Source organism: Cavia porcellus, unplaced genomic scaffold (genome assembly GCF_034190915.1).
Source record: "Cavia porcellus strain 051 isolate PalLab524CR breed Dunkin Hartley unplaced genomic scaffold, mCavPor4.1 scaffold_8, whole genome shotgun sequence".
Lineage (NCBI taxonomy): Eukaryota > Metazoa > Chordata > Mammalia > Rodentia > Caviidae > Cavia > Cavia porcellus.
The window spans coordinates 71887606-71908391 of record NW_026947491.1 but is presented as its reverse complement, the minus strand read 5'-3'; the positions used below and the strand labels follow the sequence as shown (position 1 = coordinate 71908391).

The 20786-nt window shown below is 34.9% G+C and overlaps 1 protein-coding gene across 1 annotated transcript in view; it reads right to left on the bottom strand.

The window, feature by feature from the left end:
* Otogl (otogelin like) overlaps positions 1–20786 on the bottom strand; it is a 156748-nt gene that overhangs the window by 19688 nt on the left and 116274 nt on the right. The window contains exons 39-50 of the mRNA XM_063255199.1: positions 19666–19736; positions 17914–18091; positions 17509–17651; positions 17242–17265; positions 17059–17151; positions 15035–15224; positions 6553–6767; positions 3681–3822; positions 2631–2816; positions 1040–1252; positions 481–585; positions 133–240 (exon numbers count right to left, since the gene is read on the bottom strand). Of these exons, the coding sequence (XP_063111269.1) occupies positions 133–240; positions 481–585; positions 1040–1252; positions 2631–2816; positions 3681–3822; positions 6553–6767; positions 15035–15224; positions 17059–17151; positions 17242–17265; positions 17509–17651; positions 17914–18091; positions 19666–19736 (1668 nt within the window). The remainder of the gene's footprint in view (positions 1–132; positions 241–480; positions 586–1039; positions 1253–2630; positions 2817–3680; positions 3823–6552; positions 6768–15034; positions 15225–17058; positions 17152–17241; positions 17266–17508; positions 17652–17913; positions 18092–19665; positions 19737–20786) is intronic.

Here is a 20786-nt window from a genome sequence, read left to right as displayed (position 1 = left end):
CAGTTCTTTTCCAGTTTAATTCCTGTAAGTGTAACATGGGAATAGCGGTTAACATCAACTCCATGAATTCACAACAGAGACCCTCACTAGATTGTCCCTTTTCGTCATTGCAAATACCTCTAGAATACCCACCACAGAAAGGGGAAAAGCAGCAAGGTTCTTCCTGTTGAACTTGAATCATGAATTGATCTTCTCTGCATCCTGGTGTTGAAATATTGGGGCATTTGACCGGGTCACATTCTGCAGAAATAAATTTATTTGAAAATTTGTCAGAGTGAGAAAATAAAAGCTATATAATTGAAATTGCTTAGGTTAGCTCCCTACATTTAATGATAATTAACTTAAAGATCTTTATGGTAGAGGCAAAGTAACTGTATAATCTTTCAAATATAATTTCTTTGAAGGGACAGAAAGATAATCTAATTTACTAGTCTGAATGAGCAACAAACCTCACTCATGTTTCTTAATTAATTAACTCACCACATTTGTGTTGTGGACAGCAAGAAAGAGGGCTATAACCAACAGTCAACTTTTGACTGTTTGTACAGGTTGGAATGGTAGTGTCACATAAAGTCATGTCACATCCTGGAAGTGAGAAACAAACTGTTATAATACCACTGAACATAACCTAAATCTTATGTTGCTAATTCAATGCAGAGAAATGGTTCACACTAAATATGTTTTATCCCACAAGTAAATCCATCCAACTCATAAAATAAACTAAAGGAGAAAACATTGTAGTTCTAAGATTCTTGTGCTATCAAGCCCGCAGTTTTCCAACTGTCATGAGTCAAAGATTTCCAGACCCTTTCTGTTGTCTTATATTGTTGAATATTTATTGCGAATGGCAAGAGGATTTTACATATATTTGCACAATTTGCTTCGAGTAAGTGATATTTATGGAAGTACTGCACTGTTACCTTCACTCTTACATGGTTTTTGTTTTTAAACCACACAGCATGCATGACCTCCTTTACACCAAGAATGTCACACATTTTATGACATTGACTGAGTAGAAAGCCTCAGCCCATATACACACCACAAACTTCCTTTGCGCAGCAGGTCAGCTTATCAATGATGCCCATGACAACTTCAGCCTCTCGTTCACAAATGGGCGTGGGTTCTTCTTCACAGTCAGGTTCTATCGGGATAATGGTTCCGTTCTCCAAACATTTGTACAGGGCACATTCATCAATGCCCCCATTCCAAATCTCCCCAGCAGTGCGGGGATGATCTTCACTGTCAGTGCACGCTTTAAAAAATCAACAGTGTTATATCACTCATAATTTGTGCACAACATAAATCCAGCTGTGATTGCTGTGATACCAGATCTTGACTTGATCCAGCAACACAGATGACGTCATGAATCTGTCTTTTCTCAGGTTCCTTCTTATTTTCATCAGCTACTAAATTAATATTTTTTTCTTCAAAAGTTTTACTTAGTCCACAGAAAATACTTTTCCTTTCTACAACTGTCTCAGATATAAGTAGGATGATCTTTTAATTTGTTTTTGATGGGTTTAAAGTCTTGTCAATACAATTTATTGAGTTTTAACAACCTCAGAGGTATAAATTTAAATTAGCTTTAAAACAGTAACTATTAAAAATCAGTGGTATTCTAAAACAAGGTAGTTTCTTCCTGATAGTAACTTTCATATCATATTAATATTCGAAACATTTCCACTTTAAAGTCTAAAACTGGAAAGTAGGCAATCAGTTAAAATCAGAACTCAGTTACAAATGGAAGGTTTATTCTGTAAATAAATATGGCCCTTTAGTGATTCTTTTAAGGAACAAAAAAGATAAATGTAGTTAGACTCATATCCTCACCTCCAATGCACTTCACTTATTATTTTCTAGTATTATTATTTACTAGTAAGCCTAAATCGCAGCTGTTGTAAAACAAACAGAAGATTGCCTGTATGGTCTTAGGTTTTCAGAAGATGCTTTACTGGCAATTAAAAGCATGTTCCTGAAATTACATGTGTGAATTTCACTGCTAGTGCTTTTTCACAGTAGCTAACTCCCCTTGATGGCAATAATTAAGAACCCCATGACTGACAAAGTACTGTGCTACTATTTTTCTCAGCCTCCATATGAAGAACATGTGTTTAAAAAGTGGTTTGCAAATTAAAATATCAAAATTAAACATTTTTCCCCAGGTGATAATACTAACTGCCATTTCCAGGCCTTTCTTCTCAAGGCACTGTGTTAAATGCAAATTTATTTTATTGGTTTATACATTTCCACACTAACTTTATTGATTAATACAGATTATCATTTTCCCCACCTTCCAGTTGCATAACTAAGGCTCATACAACTAAAAATTAATCATTAATACCAAAAAAACCTGGAATTTAAATTGTCTCACAGCCTACTCTTTTAATTCTTGATTTGCCATGCCCGTTCCTATTTACCAAATAGATCCTGACATAAATCCTTTAAACAGATCATCACCAGAGCTAGTTTTGTTCATTTCAATTGGGATCATGTTAAAAAACTAAATTACAAACCAATTTACTTCCGGATAAGTAGGTTGTCTTTGGTCAATCTTTCTCAGCATATCTTTTGAATATCTAAAAAGCTTTTGTGCTGGATCACAAGAAACTGGTTGGCACTTTCCTTCTTACCACATTCTGTCTCTGGAATGCACTGGGTTTTATCTGACCGGTGAAGAACAGTTCCATTTTTGCACACACAGTCTTCTCTTAAATTCAGACATGGCGAGTGTCCATAAAGCCATTTGTTGAGGCATGTTCGTGCTTCACAAGGGCTCACACAGGGGTGATATTCCTTCCCCTCAGGACAACTCAGAGCTAAGAACAAGAGAGGACAGAATGCACTAGGGACAAAATAACCCATCTGAATTCTGATAAAAGAAAAAGATGCCAGCTGCCTTTCTAAAAATACACTTTGCAAATTTTAGTCTCTTCAAAATGCAGTTTTACTTATTATATAACCATAAATCAGATGCAAAACCATCAATGGGTACTTTTTAGACTCATTTGGGTGCCCAGCTGTCATGGTCGAATAAGTATTTGTCAAACAAGTATGACCATAGGGCAGTCTATGCCTGGCTCATGTTAAGTACAAAGTCTGCTCTTACAAGTTACTGCTCTGTGCAGGGAGAAGAGATATATTCTGATTCAGAATAAAAGTGAAAATACACTTTAAATATGCTATTCAACCAAGACATAAACAAGAAAAATGTTTCATGTTTAGATTCAGTCTTTCACTGCCAGAAGAAATGTATTGCTGAGCAGTTTCTAACTGATGTTTTAGAAAATTCTTGTTGAATTTCATTGATCTTTAAAAAGTCATACTGCTAAAAAATGAATATTCAGCCCCTAGGGAGTATAAATTGGTACAATCTCAGTGGAGACAATTTGACAGTGCCTGGTGAAACTGAAGATGGCATACATTCCAGATGACTCAGCAGTGCTGCTCTTGAATAACGATTAACTCAGGAAGGAACAATGGGGAGACAGGAATAGGAGAAGGACACACGGGAAATTTAGGTAGAGCTTTTATTTCTGAAGTTAGGTGATGTAAGCTGTGCTTGTGACATATTACTTTTCTATACTTCTTATTCTTAATAAAGTATGATGTGATTAAAAATGAAAAGAAGAAATAGGTAAATTTAATGATTGAAAAGTATTATTCAGCTAATAGTTACTTACAGCAGTAATCAGGAGTTCTCCACTGAATACAGATGTCAAACTTGTTGCACAGAGATACATATGCAGAAAGTGCATCACATTCATACTTCCAGAAATACGTATAATTGATCCACATCTTTTCACAAAAGTCCTTTGGTGAAACCTGGAGATGCATTTTGCCTTGAGATAAGTTATGGTTTTTTATTTTGTTTCTTTTTTTTTGAGACAGGGTCCCATTATGTATTTCAAACTGTCCTTGAATTCACTATACATGTAGCCCAGATTGACTTCAAACTCGAGATGATCCTCTTGCCTCAATCTCTGAAGTGCTGGAATCACAAGCTCTTGCCTCCATACCTGGCTAATTTTTTAATTTTTAAAGACCTTAACCTATGATACTTGAAGAATCAAAAAGCAGCAAATTAATACTCATTATAGCTCCTCTTAGACCTCAGATTTTCAAAAATTCATACAATAGATAGCATCTCTCAATTTACAACCTATTTCAATACACTTTAAATAAGATAACTATTACCTGTACTTAAACTATGTAAGTCTTTTGATAAGGATAGAAAAAAAGAGCAGAGTATGTGAGGCACAGCAAAAATTTATGTCTGATACAATGATTTGGGTTACAGTTGTCCCTTCTATATAATGAGTAAGAGTTTGGTCTACTATAGATAAAACAAAAAGCTTCCAAAGCATTCTCTAAGAGTACACTATCACCTACTAAAACAATTTACAAATATTTCTCAAAAAATTTTACTTAGATTGCGTGTTAATTGCATAAGTATAATTTGGCATGCTTTGATTTAGAAACTCATTATTTTTCTGCCAACTATGCTCCATTTTGCTCTAGAGACAACCTGAAATTGAAATAATTAAATTTTAACTCTGCATCTTACACCAGTTTGTGTCTCCACTATTCATTGTAGAAGCATGTGCACACTGATGCAAGATTCTGATTTCTCCTGATCCCAGTCAAAATGCTTCTCTAGGGGCGCACACTGTACCTATCTGGAAGAGGGCAGAGAAGGGCACTTATATAACAGATGGCTTTTCCAAGCCTGCCTCCCATGCTGTGTACAAGGAAGAATGTGGTCACCTTCTATTCCTGATCATTCCTTTATCCCAGCCTTCCCCTAGAAATCAATCATATCATTTTAGTTCCTGTGTGATTCTAAGTGTATCTCCCATGGCTTGACTGAATGGCTGAAACAGACATCCTCTAACATCCATTTCTCTATGACATGGAAGAAGCAGATTTTCGGGCAGTTTTCTGGAGAACATTGTTTTGATCTACTTTCAATGGCACAGTTAGATGTGTTTTATTTAGTTTGCCTTCTTTAACAGCCAGTTAAATCAACATGCTTGTCTTTTGTTCTATGTGGAAAAGGTATCAACTCTAACTATAAAAACACAGGTAATACCTTCCTGCAATTAAACTAGTTTTAATCTATGTAGCAAGTCAAGTTAATAGAATATATTAATAGATGATTAGAAATTTCTGCTAGTGTTCAGTTCTTCATACGTGTCTAAATTTCAAGTTTCCTTTCTTTTGTCATCTAATTCACTATGAAAATCCTAAGAAAAAAAGGTGTTACTATGGCAAACTCAACAGTATCCTGTGTTACCTCTCTATACTTTGAATTGTCAAAGGCGAAAAGTTCCTGATTGAGTCAACCCTCTAATTTCCCAGTTAAATATTCAATTTTCAGAATTTGTGGTACTTTAAAATAGTGTTTCAAATAGCAACCAAAAGCATTACAATGTTTTTGCTTTTAATTTTTATGTGCATGGCTTTTAAAATATTTTAATAGAAAAAATATATTTTCATCCAAACTGCAGAGTAAACTGAACCTCCAAAAAAGACAGGATGGCATTTTTTTCTGATGACTTCATGCTCTTCACCTTTTCCCTCAGGGACTTACAGAGCAGGCTGACAATGGAGGCTACGCTTGTCCAGCTACCACAGCTTGCCCCGCAGTGAGCTCCTTCCTGACTTGAGAACTCTTTTATTTTCCTTTTTATTCTCTTCCCTTCCACGTATGTTGCAATGCACTTCCTCAATATTTTCTTGCGTGGCATTTCACTGAATATTGTCTTGCAAGTATTTTTTTTCTCTGTTTATATCTTTCTTCCTCATCCTTGTCTCCTAGAAAAGTCATTCTTCTTCTTAAACAGTTTAACCCTTAGTCTAGGTGAACCTTTTTCCAAAATTGAGCTCTTATGCACTTTCATAATATATATACCACAGATATGCTAAATGAGTTTCTTATATTTAGATTTTTTGAGGTCAAAAAAGGTCTTGTTCTGATATCACAGAAGCCTAATGGAGTGTCTCACATGCATTAAATACTCACTAAACTTTAATTAAATGATCCATTAAACCCTGTTTGCCCTTTGCCTCTAATACTGTATCTTTTTATATGAACTATATTACTTAATATACAGACTAGTTAACTACAAATATTAGGAAGGAATAAAAGTCAATTAAATTGAGTATGTGACAGACGCTCTCATAAGTATCCACCTAAGAAGCAAGGATCAGAAGGAAATGATGGAGGCTTCACAGTTTTGGTTTTTGTTCCGGATTATCATGAACTATTGATCTCTTTCTCCTGGAGGCATTTATTCACAGTAAAGAGTTGAATTTATGAAAGCTATAGATGTGATTCTAACCAAACAAAGGAGGAAAAAAAGATAATTATCCTTCCTTTCTCTAAAAAATCTATAAACAGTAAGCTATTGAGAATTCTGAAACATACTGACAGAAGGTTTGTAGATAAACTATTCTCAGCAGAAAAATTTCACAGCGAGAACAAGAATTTATTGGCTTTATTCTCAACATGTCTAACATGACAGCTCTTATTTATGGTTGCCTTTGACTTACTTTCTCATGACACGGAATGAAAGCGTCTCTGTTTAGCAACTCAATGCAGTGGCTGCAGTCATGCTCAGTACAGTTCCTAACAGGCCTTCTCATTGTTACTTCAAATGTTTTCTCGATTTCCCAGCTCTCAATAAATAATCCTATGTCTTCCATATTCGTAATAATTGTGCCATTTTGCATCCTGAGGTCATCATCAGGATCTTCATTGCAAATTCCTTGAAAGAATGAGACATTCAAAAGGAAAAATTCATTTACACCAACATAAACAGCATAATTAAATCAGCTTAGTAATTGATTTTTAGTGAATCAAGTACAAAATTCATGGGGGCTGAATTATGTCTGATTCTTTGATAAGCTAATGTAAAATTCCCTTAGCAATGTTTTTTAAGAAAGAAATCAGAGGACTTCAAGGAGAACATGGCAGATAGACAGCAGCAGCTACGGAGGCTCTCTGAGATACCCTGCTTAAAATCCAGGAATGGTGCGGTACAAGGAGTCCTAAGTCAGGGGAGATACACGCTGCCAACCTAGGAATGAACTAAGCTAAGAGAAACCAACTGAAAATCCAATCCTGGTGCTATAACAGGAAGAGATAAAATCTCAGCACAGAAAGCTAGAACCCACACCACTGGAAGCCGCGATTTGAATTTCCTGCTGCCACTGCTACGTCCAAATTTGCAGGGGAGGGAGAGAGATGCGTGAAAGTTCAGAGAGAGGGAATCTGCGAATGGAGTTGAGAGCAGGACTAGCAGAGAACCCTACATTGACTTGTGGTGAGTGAGTGGAATGAGAACCCTTTCATAGAGTAGGAGGCTCCAGCAAAGGACATACTGGGACCGGGCAGACTTGCCGGAACAGGACGCTGCAGTGACATTAACCACATATTCCCCTCTCAAGTGGGATAGGTGGGGAGTGCCTGGCCTGCGTGACGCCACTGAGAAAGACCTAGTAGGCTAGCCCAAATCAGGTCCCAGCGCTTGGAGGTGCACCCTAGCAGTGAAGCCTTCGGTAGGTTGACCTGGAGGGGCAGGCCCAGCAGAGGTTGCCCAGGTCTGTGTCTCCCTAGTACACTGCAGTAGGCAGGCACACTTAGCCAGCGCAATTCAAACAAACTGTAACCGACAAAGAGAAAAAAATTGGGCCTCCTACATTTGCTTGTATGGAAGGAACAAAAAGTATGGGAAGAGGAAGCAACAAGAAAGGGTGCTCAGTCCCCAATCCTGAGAACACTGATCCAGAAAAGGGAAATGCAAAGGAAGACAGAAAACATGCAATATCAGACATGGCACAAATAGACATAAAGTGATATCTCCAGAGCCTCACAGATGAGTTTAAAAATGAAGTATTTAACGAAATAAAGCAAGATATAAGTAGAATAGTTAGAGAAATGCTAAGCACCACCCAAGAAAAAACAGATGGTGGAATGGAAGAACAGAAAAAAAGGGGAGAATTGTTTGATGGAAAAATAGAGAAAACATAGAATATGTGAAGCAGATTCAAAGAGATTACCAGGAAACTAAAACTCTATTGAAAGCTTATATAACAGCTTGAAAGAAACTAAGGATAGATTATCTGAATTGGAGGACAGATTTGTAATATGGAAGCAGGAAATGAAAAACTTCTTAAAAATAACAAGAAAACAAATAGCAATAATACAAAGGCTTGAAGATGATAAGAGGATCTATAACTTAAGAATTAAGAATATAAAAGAAGAAGTAGGGACACAAACAAATGGACTACAAAAGCTATTCACAGAAATAATCCAAGAGAATTTCCCTAATTTAGCAAAAGGTAAAGATACTCAGACATATGAGGCATACAGGATCCCACCTGCCTACAACCCAAACAGAGCAACACCCAGGCATATAATAATCAAAATTCCAGAAATCCAATATAAGAACAGAATACTAAAAGCCATCAGAGACAAAAAACAGATCACTTACAAGGGAACACCCATCAGAATTACAGCAGACTTCTCAGCACAAAGCATCAAATCATGAAGAGCGTGGAGGGAAATAATTCAAGCTTTCAAAGATAACAACCTCCAGCCAAGATTGATATATCCTGCACAACTGTCCCTAGAAATTGATGGAAAAACAAGGGGCTTCCAGGATAAAGAGGAAATAGGGGAATCTGCAACCACCAATTCAACTCTACAGAGAATACTGCAGGATATTCTAAAAAAGGAAAATACCAAGACTTCAGAAACAGTGGCAGAGAGGCCACAATGAATGGAGCAGAAAGCAAAATGAAGAAGACAAACTGACAACAAACGACAGAAAAAGAGCTCAACAGAAATGAGGCAGAGAAGATTGGATGGTAGGAACAGCTATTTTGGAGAAAACAAGACATCATAATAGCTAGTGCTGATTTCGTATCATCTTGCTTTGAAGTCCCATCAAACTTTTATTCTTCTGTCTCCATCCATCTTAACATGTTGTATCTTATTGGATTTTATTTATATGTGATAATATAAGCAAAAACTTTTATAGACAAGATTATACAGAAACCATTGTTCATTTTCTGATAGTTGGTTCTAAATACCCTGTAATACTGTCATTCTCTTGAATGGTTTTACATTGTCTTGATATGTTTGGTGCTACAGTATACAAAGTTATACTCAAAGATTTCAAGGAAAGAGGCACTATGGTAACTACTTTTATGTCAGGAGATCTTGTGGTAAAACACTATTTTGCTTAAATGGTTATGCTTTGACCTGGGCTGGTTTGTTGTTATGCCCTCTTTTATCTCAGTCTCCTTTTTTTTAATTATTTACTTTTTTATTTTTATCTTTTTAATTAAGGGAAAAATAAAAAAAGCAGGATACATTATAGTAACCCACTTTGATTTCCTATTAACATGATTTGAAACCCTGTATAGCCCTCACCATCTTGCTTTGATTTTCCTCTATTCTGCTTTGCTTGATAGTATCAAGTTCAAAAGTATAGGCAAAACTGTGAAGACAGTAAGATTAATTATGACGGCTATCCTGGTTGACTATTATCTTCTTTTAAAGTCCTGTAATGTCTCCAATGTTTTGGTTTTATTCTTTACTGTTTTGTTTATTCTTTACAATTTTATTATAACTGATGATATAGGCAATTCTTTTTAAGATAGCAAGAGGCAGTATGGTAACCATTGTTGATCACCTAGTATTTTGTTTTTACATTATCTATTATGTCCATCCTTTTGATTTGACTGACTCTGTTCTGTTTTGGCACATTTGGTTTTACTGTCTTCAAAAACAGTAGTAATAACTGTGGGAGTAATAAAACCCAAAATGTGTAATTGTCATTATACAAAAGAAAGGAAAAGAAAGTGCTCTAAAGAATATAATTGCATATATATTGAAGTATATAAGATAGATAACCATATTACTGAGTTTTGTTGGATCATTGAACAAAATTGTTTCCAGTCTCACTGTTTGAAAGTCCACTTTATATGCTTTAATTTTGTAATTTGAACAACTATTTCTAAGATAACAATATGCAATCTTATTAACTAGTGATTTCCTACTGTTTATGTTTTCTGAAATTCTGTATAACTTGTACCTTTTTGTATTTTTTTTCTTTTTCTCCTTAAATAAAAAAAAAAACAAAGAAAGAAATCAGAAAGTACATGTAATGCTATTTAACGAGATCACAGAAGACTTAAAGGAGGAGATTGAGTCTGCTCCCACATTCTGCTGTTATTACCACCATTTCTCCTAACCCAAGAACTCCTTGTTAAGCATGTTAAGATAGTTCCCAGAATAGCAGGTGCTGCGTAATAAACTTCCCGATCCCATCCTTCCTTCCTCCCTGTAAAACTCTGTCTGAAAACATGAAACCATATATTCCATTTCAGGAACTGTCCCTGCCCCCATCACCTAGTAACAACAGCTGTCCTGGTGAGGGCCTGATTGGTATAAAGTGAATCCCTACTCTTTTGTAATTAGCAATTGTTACAGGTAATTCAGGCATGGACTGAACACCTCATAGCAGTTACATAGACACGTGGATTCATTTACAACCATTGACAAGCGCAGGGATTAAATTAAGAATTCTAAGCACAGACCATCTCCTTTTACTGGGGTGACAGGAACAGTTGACGGTTATGATGCCTTGATCTGCTACACACTCGGCCAGACTAAGCATGAGCTTACTTCTCATCCCATCTGGGGGAGTGTTCCAAAGAAATGGATCCAGAACCTGATCATATTTTGCCTGAATCCCACCCTATATTAACACATAATTTTTTAATTCCCAAGATTATAGACTATAAAGTATATGTATTAAACATTTTCTTCAAGTATCACATAAAAATCCTCAAGCAATTATATCAGCATAAACAAAGGTGGCTGCTGCTGCAGATGGCTCAGCCCTATAAATATACAACATACTGAGTACAAAATTTTTTTTTAAAATTAACTATACAGCAAATCAACTACAAATTTTTTAAACTATAAACTTTAGTGGGCAAAGGTAATTTTTTAATTTTAAACAGAAACAAAGCAAAAAATAACAGTAAAACCATATTTGAAAACAGTCTAGTAAGAGAGTAACAATAATTAATGTATTGTGTATTGTTATATTCTTAATAGTTGTTTAGAGTACAAGACATAGGCATGTAATATTGTCCAAAAAGTATTACAAAAACTTTCCTTTCAGTGAACTAAGAGAAACTAACTATCTAACTATACTACCTCTTCCTTTCTTTCCCTTTTTTTCCCATCACACTTTTTGTTTTCTTTTAAACAATTTCTTCCCTGTTCACAATATCTATGGTATATTTTGGATATTACTTACTTTTTCAGTTTCTTATACTAGTGAGACAATGCAATGTTTACACATGTGGGTCTGATTTACTTCACTTATGAGTATTCCTCAACTGATGGGCATTTGCGTTGTTTCTAAGATTTAGCTATTACCAATTTTGGAGCTATAAACATAGGTACACTTATATCAGTGTGGCATGATGCTTTTAATTCTTTGGGAAGATACCCAGAAAGGGAATGGGTGGGTCAAATGGAATCTCTAATCCTAGTTTTTTGAGGAATCTCCACACTGACTTCTACAGTGGTTGTATCAGTCTACATCAACCATTCTTTTCTCCCCCACAGTCCCACCAGCATTTGTTATTGGTTGATTTCTTGATAATAGCCATTCTTTCAGGAGTGAGAAGGAATCTTAGCACTATTTTAATTTGCATTTCTTGAATGACCAGTGATGTTTAACTTTCTTTCATATATTTATTTGCCATTTCTATTTTTTCATCTAAGAAGTATATATTCACCTCGGATGCCCATTTTTGGATTGAGTCTTTGAATTTACGCGGTCTGATTTTTTTCAACTTTTAGATGTTCTAGATAGAAGTTCTTTGTCCGAAGAATAGTCAGCTAAGATCTTTTCCTACTTTATAGACTTTTTTTTCACTCTGTTGGTGATTTCTTTTGAAGTTCAAAAACTTTTTAATAAGATGAGATCCTAGTTGTTGATCCTTTGAAGTAATTTCCATGCAGTTTGGGTTTTGTTCATGAAGTCTCTGTCAGCCCCATGTATTCAAGATTTCTACCTATCTTGTCTTCCAGGATGGTTAGTGTTTCTGTTTTAATATTCAAATCTTTGATCCAGTTTGACTTTAATGCATGGTCATAGACATGTGTCTAGTTTTAGTATTCACCATGTGGAAAGCCAGTTTTTTCCAGCACCATTTATTAAAGAGATTATCCTTCTAATATAATACGTCATAACCAAGTACAATTTATCCCAGGGAGGTGGTGATGATTTCACATATACAAATCAATAAATGTAATACACCATCTTAACAGAATCAAAGACAAAAATCACATGATAATCTCAACAGATGAAGTGAAGTATTCAACAAAGTCCAACACCCATTCATGAAAAAAACACTAAGAAATTGGAATAGAACATCTTTCTATTAATCAGATAAAAGCCATCTATGACAAACCAATAGCTAACATCATATCAAATGTTCAAAAATCAAAGCTGTCATTCTAAAAATCAGGAACAAGACAAAGAGGTTCACCATCACCTCTCCTATTCAATATAATTCTGGAAACACTCTCCAGAACAATTAGACAAGAGAAAGAAATAAAAGAAATATGAATAGGAAAGAAAAAATTTAAGCCATCATTACTCACAGATGGCATGATACTTTACATTGAAGACCCCAAAAGCTCCAACAAGAGACTTGTAGGCGTAATAACCAAATTCAATAGTGTATCTGGATACAAAGTTAGCACTCAAAGTCAATAGCATTCCTGTACACACGCAACAAATTCAAAGAGAGAGAAATTAGGAAAACCATACCTTTTACAATAGCATCCAAAAACAATGAAATATTTACGTATCAATCTAAGAAGTAAAATAACTACATTGAAAAAAAGAGACTGAGGAAGATTTCAGGAAAGGGAAAGTTATTCTTTGCTCATGGATAAGCGATCCAATATAGTGAAAATAGTCATATTGTCAAAACTATTATATAGACTTAATGTAATCCCAATCAAAGTACCATTAATATATCTCATAGAACTAGAGAAAATAGCCCCAAAATTCATCTGGAACTGGAAGAGACCTAGAATAGCAAAAGGAATTCTGAGCAACAAAGCCAAGCCAGAGGACATCACAATTCCTGACTTGAAATTATACTACAAAGCTATCATGATAAAATCAGCATTGTAATGGCAAAAAAACTGACCTGAGGATGAATGGAACAGAATAGAAGGTGCAGACACAACTCCAAACAACCCTGAACTACCTTATCTTTAATACAAGAGCCAAACATGTTCGCTGGAACAAAAGTAATATTTGTGGGGGAAAAGGTTTTTACTGAAACCCCAGCCACTACCTCAGCAGATTTCAGTGCTATGTAAAATGAGATGTCAACCAGGCTTCCCATTTTGGAGTGTTCATGTTCATTTTGAGTCACACGTTTATGCACTAGAACTCTTTGAGCCAGAAACCACCACAATGGTCCTGATAGAATTCAGATGTTCCTTTAAGCAATCACCCTGCTCACACTGTGGACATCACAGAGTTTAGGCAGTGACCCCCAGTTAGTCTGCAGGTAATCACAGTTAAAAATTCAGCTGACAGAGTGTTTGACTCCTCAAAAGAAAATGTTCTAGGCAGAGAAAACCACCACAGATATCAAACAGAAGTCATACCACTCAGAAATAATAAATCATGGGGGAAAACCATGCACTCCCAAAGCCCAAGTCATTACCCAGGAATAACTGTTGAATTACATACTCTTGCTATGCATGCTCAATTATAATTATTTTCAGGGGGACAACTTTAAGTAACTATTTAGCCTGTGCTATTTATCATACTCCAAATAGGCAAAGAAACATACAAATCATTTTATCACAACTTTCCACTGAAAATTTGTATTTTAAGAAAAGAAATGTGAAGATTTCATAAATCTGCTGAGGGCAAAGTCTTAGTTTTCCTCATTTGGGAGTTTTCAGCATCAAGCATAGTGTCAGATCAGAAAGCAATGCATAAATTTTTATTCAATATTTAGCAAAGTTTAAATAGTTATATGTTTACTGAACTAACATTTCTTGACTGTATATATTAAATAATGTATTCAGTGTCTCACATCTAATCCTAACAAAATCTTGTTTAAATTCTTAGTCAATATACAATAATTTAAATATTTATAGGATTTGATGTAGTGGTTCTATACCTACAAGTTTATGCATTGTGTAACAATCTTGAAAGCAAATATTACTGCTATTACTTAAAAGTAAGGAAATTGATGTTCTCTCAAAAGCACAGAGCTAAGAATGTCAGAGAGAGTTAAATACAGCTTATGGTCAATTTTCTAGAGACACCAGAGCAATCATTTTTCAATTTCTGTTACAAAAACTTAACCTACAAATATTTCTAGTTTGTTTCCTTTCACTAATAACTCTTTCTATACTTATGTAATATACTGTAATATTAAACCTGGATTTAAAGGTAAATATGAGCGTTATATTTCAGAACAAAATGGGAACCACCATTCAGAACATTGCATTCTTTGAAGACAATTTAGTTTTTCTCTTATTTTAATCTGTAAACAAATAACAAGGTTATTTAAGTTTTTATCATCACTGAATCTTCACTAATGCTTAAAAAAGACAAGCCAGTAGAAATAAAGAGCATCATAGTAATAGTCCTAAGCACAGAGTTCCAGAAATTAAACTACTTCTTGTTTCCTAGTTTTTTTTTAAGATCATTTACTTCTTCAGTATTTACATGGTAAACAGAAAGTTAACATCACATGTCAGATCTAAAAAGTGGTTCAGTAAGATTCAAAACATTTTGCAATCAAAGCAAAAATATCAGAAGAAAATAGAGATTTGAATATCAGCAGTCAACACAAAGTCCTTTTGGGGAGGACAACAAATTAAATCTAATAAGATCCAAAACAATTTGTAACCTGGGAAGAAAATGTTAGGATAAGTAGAGATCTGAAGATCAGCACTCACCACAAAGTCCTTCTGTGTGGGAAGACAAATTAAATCGAAAGCTAAAGTGAATGTCTATGATTCCTGTAAGATGAGCCCATTTGATGATTAACCCAGCTGGAGTAGTAATCACATACATTGCACCAGAGTCTTCTATGGACAGTTCTTCACTTAAAAAGGGCAAAGGTACGACAACAGAATCCACTTCTACCTAGAATAATATAAATAAAGCAGTTAGGAAACAGTTTAATGTGCACCTATTAGATCAGGAGACTAAAAATGCTACTGTCTTCTGAGTTAATATAAAGTTTATTTTTTTCTACTCTTCTCATAGCTTGTAACTATTTTTGCTGTTCTTTCCTCGTACCTTGCTATATTCAGTATTCTCATCTTACTGCATTTTATTTTTCTCAAAATTCAACTTGTATATTGTTTAGTCTTTTGTGTCTGTTTCTGTTAATACATGATGATTTCCTACGAAACATTAATGCAAATTTAAGATAATGAAATTATTTTCAGGAAGTTTCTTTCTTCAATCTAATCAGAGTGTTTTTAAATTCTAATAATGATAAGGATAATCATCTGTTAAACTTGGTAAAGATTAAGATTCCTAGAAATTCTATTTTTGGTTTGGACTGGTTGCTCAATTTTGTTTGTATTAGGCATACTTGGTAATATTAATGAAGACACTACAAAGAGTAGGCTTTGAAAAAACAGTGCTTTAAGTAATGGCCACGAATGCAGCCTTGAGCTATAACAGCTATAAATTTTTGGAAGTGACATCTCATCAACTATCCAATTTCTCATCTTTGTACCTTGCTCATACTGTTGCCCTAAAACTGAAATATTATTCCTCTTCCCTTTTCCTCTGTCTACTCGTTCTTTATGATTTACTTTAGATTTAAATTCTCAAAAAAAGACCTGCTCCATCTCAATACTGACTGATCTTGCTCTCTGTTTCCATGAAACTTCTATCGCTCTACCTTCTTGCTTATAAATCCCAACATAAGTAGAGTTACTTGAGGTCATAGCCCTTGTTTCATCGTGCAAATTCTCACTAAATATTTTAAATGTTTAATTATTGATTGAATATGTTATCAGTGATTGGCCAGGAATGAGTTTATCTGAGTACAAATGCTTAAAATAATGGCATTGACCAGATTCATTTCCCATCTATTTCCTGTTAATACATCAGATTCATCAAAATCAAGTATTTACAAAAAGTATCAAAAAAGTTTATCATATATTTTTAGGTTTTATTTAAAACTGTATAGTATATTATTATATATTAAGATCATTATAATATTACTTCCAGTCTAGAATTTATGGGCCTGGGATAGATAACATATAATTATTTCCAGAAAGCATATTATATCTAAGCCAGTTTAAGTTCAATATTCACACCACATTTTTTATATTTTAGAGAAAGTCATTAGTTCACAACTAATTCCTATTTGGTAAACATCTATTCCCTTAGGACATGCATTTTCCTGTAAAATCAAATGGCTCCTTTCAAATATTTTTAAATAATGCATTGGTTTTCTTCAGTGCATTGCAACATTAAATATTTCTTCATTTTTCTCTTAGTTTAATCATCACATATTCACCAAGAAATTAATGATATCAAAACTTCAAAACCAGGCCTTCCTTCTGTTTTCTTAGTGATCTTCATCTTGGTATTTTGGGATATATTTCTGCCAATATGATGGTCTCTCCTCTCCACAGCATTTACATTTTCACTTGGAACACAAGCACTAACTTTGGTATGAAGAAACTTTCCCACTCACTTTATTTGGGAAGACATTAGCATGTTCGGGGAGGCCCTTACAATTAACTTTACAGGGGAGACATATTTGCAACTATTGGTACAATAGTGGGAGGAGAAACATAACATCAAAAAACACATTTTTATATTTTCCATTAAAAGAATGAGATTGGACTTTAGAGGAATGAAACTATGTTGATATGCTTAATTTTCTGTATTTTAGAAAATAATTTCCCTGTATAATTTCATGAGAAAATAATTTTTAATTTTGTTTTCTTACCTTTCTTGCTAATCTATTGACAAGTATTTTATGTACAGATGTTGATACATCTAACTTCTTAGAACAAAGTCCAGTGACCCTTCCAGAGGACGCCTGAATATGAAAAAAATTAAAGCTTTATGGACTTCCACATAGCTATGTAGTCAATAAAATGAACTTACTAAATAATTTGCAAATACTCACTAGTTTTTTAAGTGAATTTCCATGCTGGAAAAAATATATAAAGAAACACTTTTAAAAGAAGTATATTACTTAGATTTTTAAAATATCACTTGGAATAATACTATTTGTTCCTAAACATATTTATGTTAAACTTTCTTGGCTTGAATACCAAATCAATCTCAGTGAGTTTTTGAGCACTTCTTTACTAACAGTCTGTGAATCCCTGATGTTATAATATATATCAACAATAGATTTATGGAGGAACAGTCACAAAAACCAGTTACCTACCTGATTCATGGGACATTTTTCAATATGAACAACTATAATTTCCCCAGGAATTCTCACTAATATATAGGAAGCCATACTATATAATGCGGCATTGTTTCCGTCAAATGTAAGAATGCTCAGTTCTGACAACATGGAACACCGACCTACGACAGAATGGTGAAGGATAAATTTAGTCCATTAATGAACTACCAGAGTTTTTAGTAAGAAGCAGTTTATGTAAAATAATCTTTTATATTCACTTTATGTTTGACAAGAAAAACTAAAACAGCCATGCACAGTAAACCAAAGTCTTTAAGTGCAATGAAGAAAACTCAAAACAAACAATAATTTACGTGGAATGAAGTGCAACTTCAAAAAAATAAGCTCTCTGATTAGCAAAATAGCCACTACAAAGAACACACTTACAAGGACATTCCCACTCCGGACAGCAGACGTCAGTGTTCACTTGGACAGGCCTTCCTCGGAAACCACAGTCAGGCATTTCCAAGACCTTCGGGCAGTTCAGAGACCAATTGTACAATGTCCATTCCATATTGAGGCATATATATTGGCTACAGTTATAAACGGGATCAAACTGCAAAGGCTGTTAATAAAAGAAAAAAGTTAGCAAGTACTCCTCCATATTCAACTACTGTTTTTAGGCCTTTTTTCTTAATATTTCACATTCACCTCGTCTATGGTTTGTATTTCCTGGATTCCAAAACCTTTGAATGGTTCTTGCCAAGATTTGGTTTCTCAAAGCAAAGTGTTGAGTCCCTGACGCCTCTCTTTCGCTCCCAGCCTACATCTAATTCACCAGTTTTTGTAGCTTCTATGTTCCAAACATATCAAGATCCAGGCACTTGTTATCAAGTCTACTGCTATCATCTGGACCGAGACGCCATCGACTCTTGCTCAGATTCTTATCACAACCTCCTAACTGGTCCTGTCACCGCCTTACACCCTGCTGGTAACAGCAGCCAATATGATCCCGAAACAAATTAGATGTTGAGTTCCTTGGCTCAAAAACATAGAAACTTTTCCTGTGTTGCTGGGAATAAAAATCACAACCTTTGTGAGAGTCTACAAGGCTTTAAACAGGCTGCTTTATTCCTCCCCAATTTTTTCCAGTGTCTCTTTGTTGTTGCCTTAATGGGCTAGACACAATGTTGTCCGCAGGCTTCTGTGCTTGTTTATGCCCCTGTTTGGAACAGTGGTCCTTGACCTCTCCATATTGTTCCTCTCAACTTCTTCAGATCTTTTTCTCAACGTCACTTTTTTAGAGGATTTTTATAACCAACTTACTGAAAATAGTTTTATTTTTCTCCTGAACAGTGAATTCTAACAATATACAATACAGTAGTTTATTGGCAATCTCAGAAATGCCTGTATAATATAAACTCAGTACAGGCAGGAACTTACCTTTTTTTAATGTTTCATCCATGACACCTGACTAATGCTTGGTCAGAAATGGTGTTCAATAAATACTGACTGAATAAATAATTAGCTTATCAGGTGAGTGGCACATTTGAAATAAGAAGTTGATAGTACATATTTAAGAAAACTATTAGCTCTAGGGCCCGATGACTTTATCATTTTTGTCTACCAGTAATTCATTGCTATCTTGTGCAGTGTCCGGTATATAGTAGCAGTTTAATAAATAGTTTATGAATGTCTGATTGACAGAGAAGTCTGTGTTAGATAACTATTAAAGAATTGTACTTTAGTTTTATTTAAATTTCATTTTTCTTACTGTGGCCAGAAGAAAATACAGTTATTCAGCAGGGTACGGTGGCACATGCCTGAAATCCCGGACTCAAGTGGCTGAGGCAAGAGAACTGCTGTGAGTTCAAGGCCAGCCTGGGCTACAAAGTGAGTTTAAGGCCTGTCTGAACAGCATAGCAAAACCCTGTCTCAAAAACACAAAGATAGATAGAGGGAGGGAAAGAGAGAGAGAGAGAGAGAGAGAGAGAGAGAGAGAGAGAGAGAGAGAGAGAGAGAATGCAGTTGTTTAACCTAATGCATATGCAAATGCATAATGCATATGCATATTCAGCAAAACAGATAGATCGGCAATTATACCAACAGGATTTAAATGTATTTGGACAGTGATACAGAAACTTGAAAAGACACTATAAGAAAATAACAAAAACCTGAAAAGAGATTACCCAGTCATACCTCACATTCTAAGCCTGTCGTTGGTGTTATGTCAAACAGAGTGACCTCTGATGGAGTGATCATTTCTGGACCTATAATAAATGAAGGTATAGTTGTCATTAATGGAATATATTGTGTATGAAATTATGCATGACAGAAAATGTGCTAAGAAATTTTATGTACATTACTTCATTTATTCCTTGCATGAATCCTGTGAATACAAAAAATAGTATTGTCATTTTATATATAAAGTACCTAAATTAGAAAGTGAGCTTGGTAAGAATTCTCACTCAAGGGTTTTGCTTTCATGGGCTTGGATTTTAATAGCCTTTTACAAACACCGTTCCCACATTGAAGGTAGGAAGACAATTGTCTGGACAGGAAAATGTCAAGTGCGTCATGAAAGATTTCTTAGGAGTTAAAAATCTGGTTGCGTTTTTCAAACTAAGTCGTGAAGCTGGTCCATTCACCTGTTAAACCTCTCTAGCATGTGTTCCTGCAAGCAGAGCAGATGATGCTTTTGACCCTATCACGACCAAGTAGGTAATATAATAACAACTCACAGAAAAGGAAGATACAATTGGTAAACACATTTTAAGGCACCTTCTAATGCTTTTCATCGGCACTAGAGGTATTCCTACAATATTCAGTCTGCAAGACTATAGAAGAAACAAGATAAATGGCTGAAATTTTCCATAGCTGCTGTTGTACTGTCCATTACTGGTGGTGTTTGAAAATACTGTATTGGTTTCCTATTGCTACTGTAGCAAACTGCCACCAATTCATCATCTTGCAGTTCTGCACACCAGAAGTCCCAAAATCAACATGACAGACAGAGTTGTGTTTCTTCTGTCAGCTCTAAAGGAAAATGTGTTTCTTTGTCTCTTCCTGCTTCAATGGTCTAACCAAATTCCTGGCTCATGTTCCCTTTCTTCATCTTCAAAACTAAAATATAACATCTTTGTCTCCCTTTCCCAATCCTTTCCCGTCTGACTCTACTGGCACTGATCCTTTCTATATTGTCATAGTTTTGGGACCATATAGATAATTCAGAGGAAATCTTGAGATTCAATCAGCATCTTCACATCTGCAAAAGCTCTTTGTCATAAAGTTTACATTCTAGAAACCAAGACATGGAAATT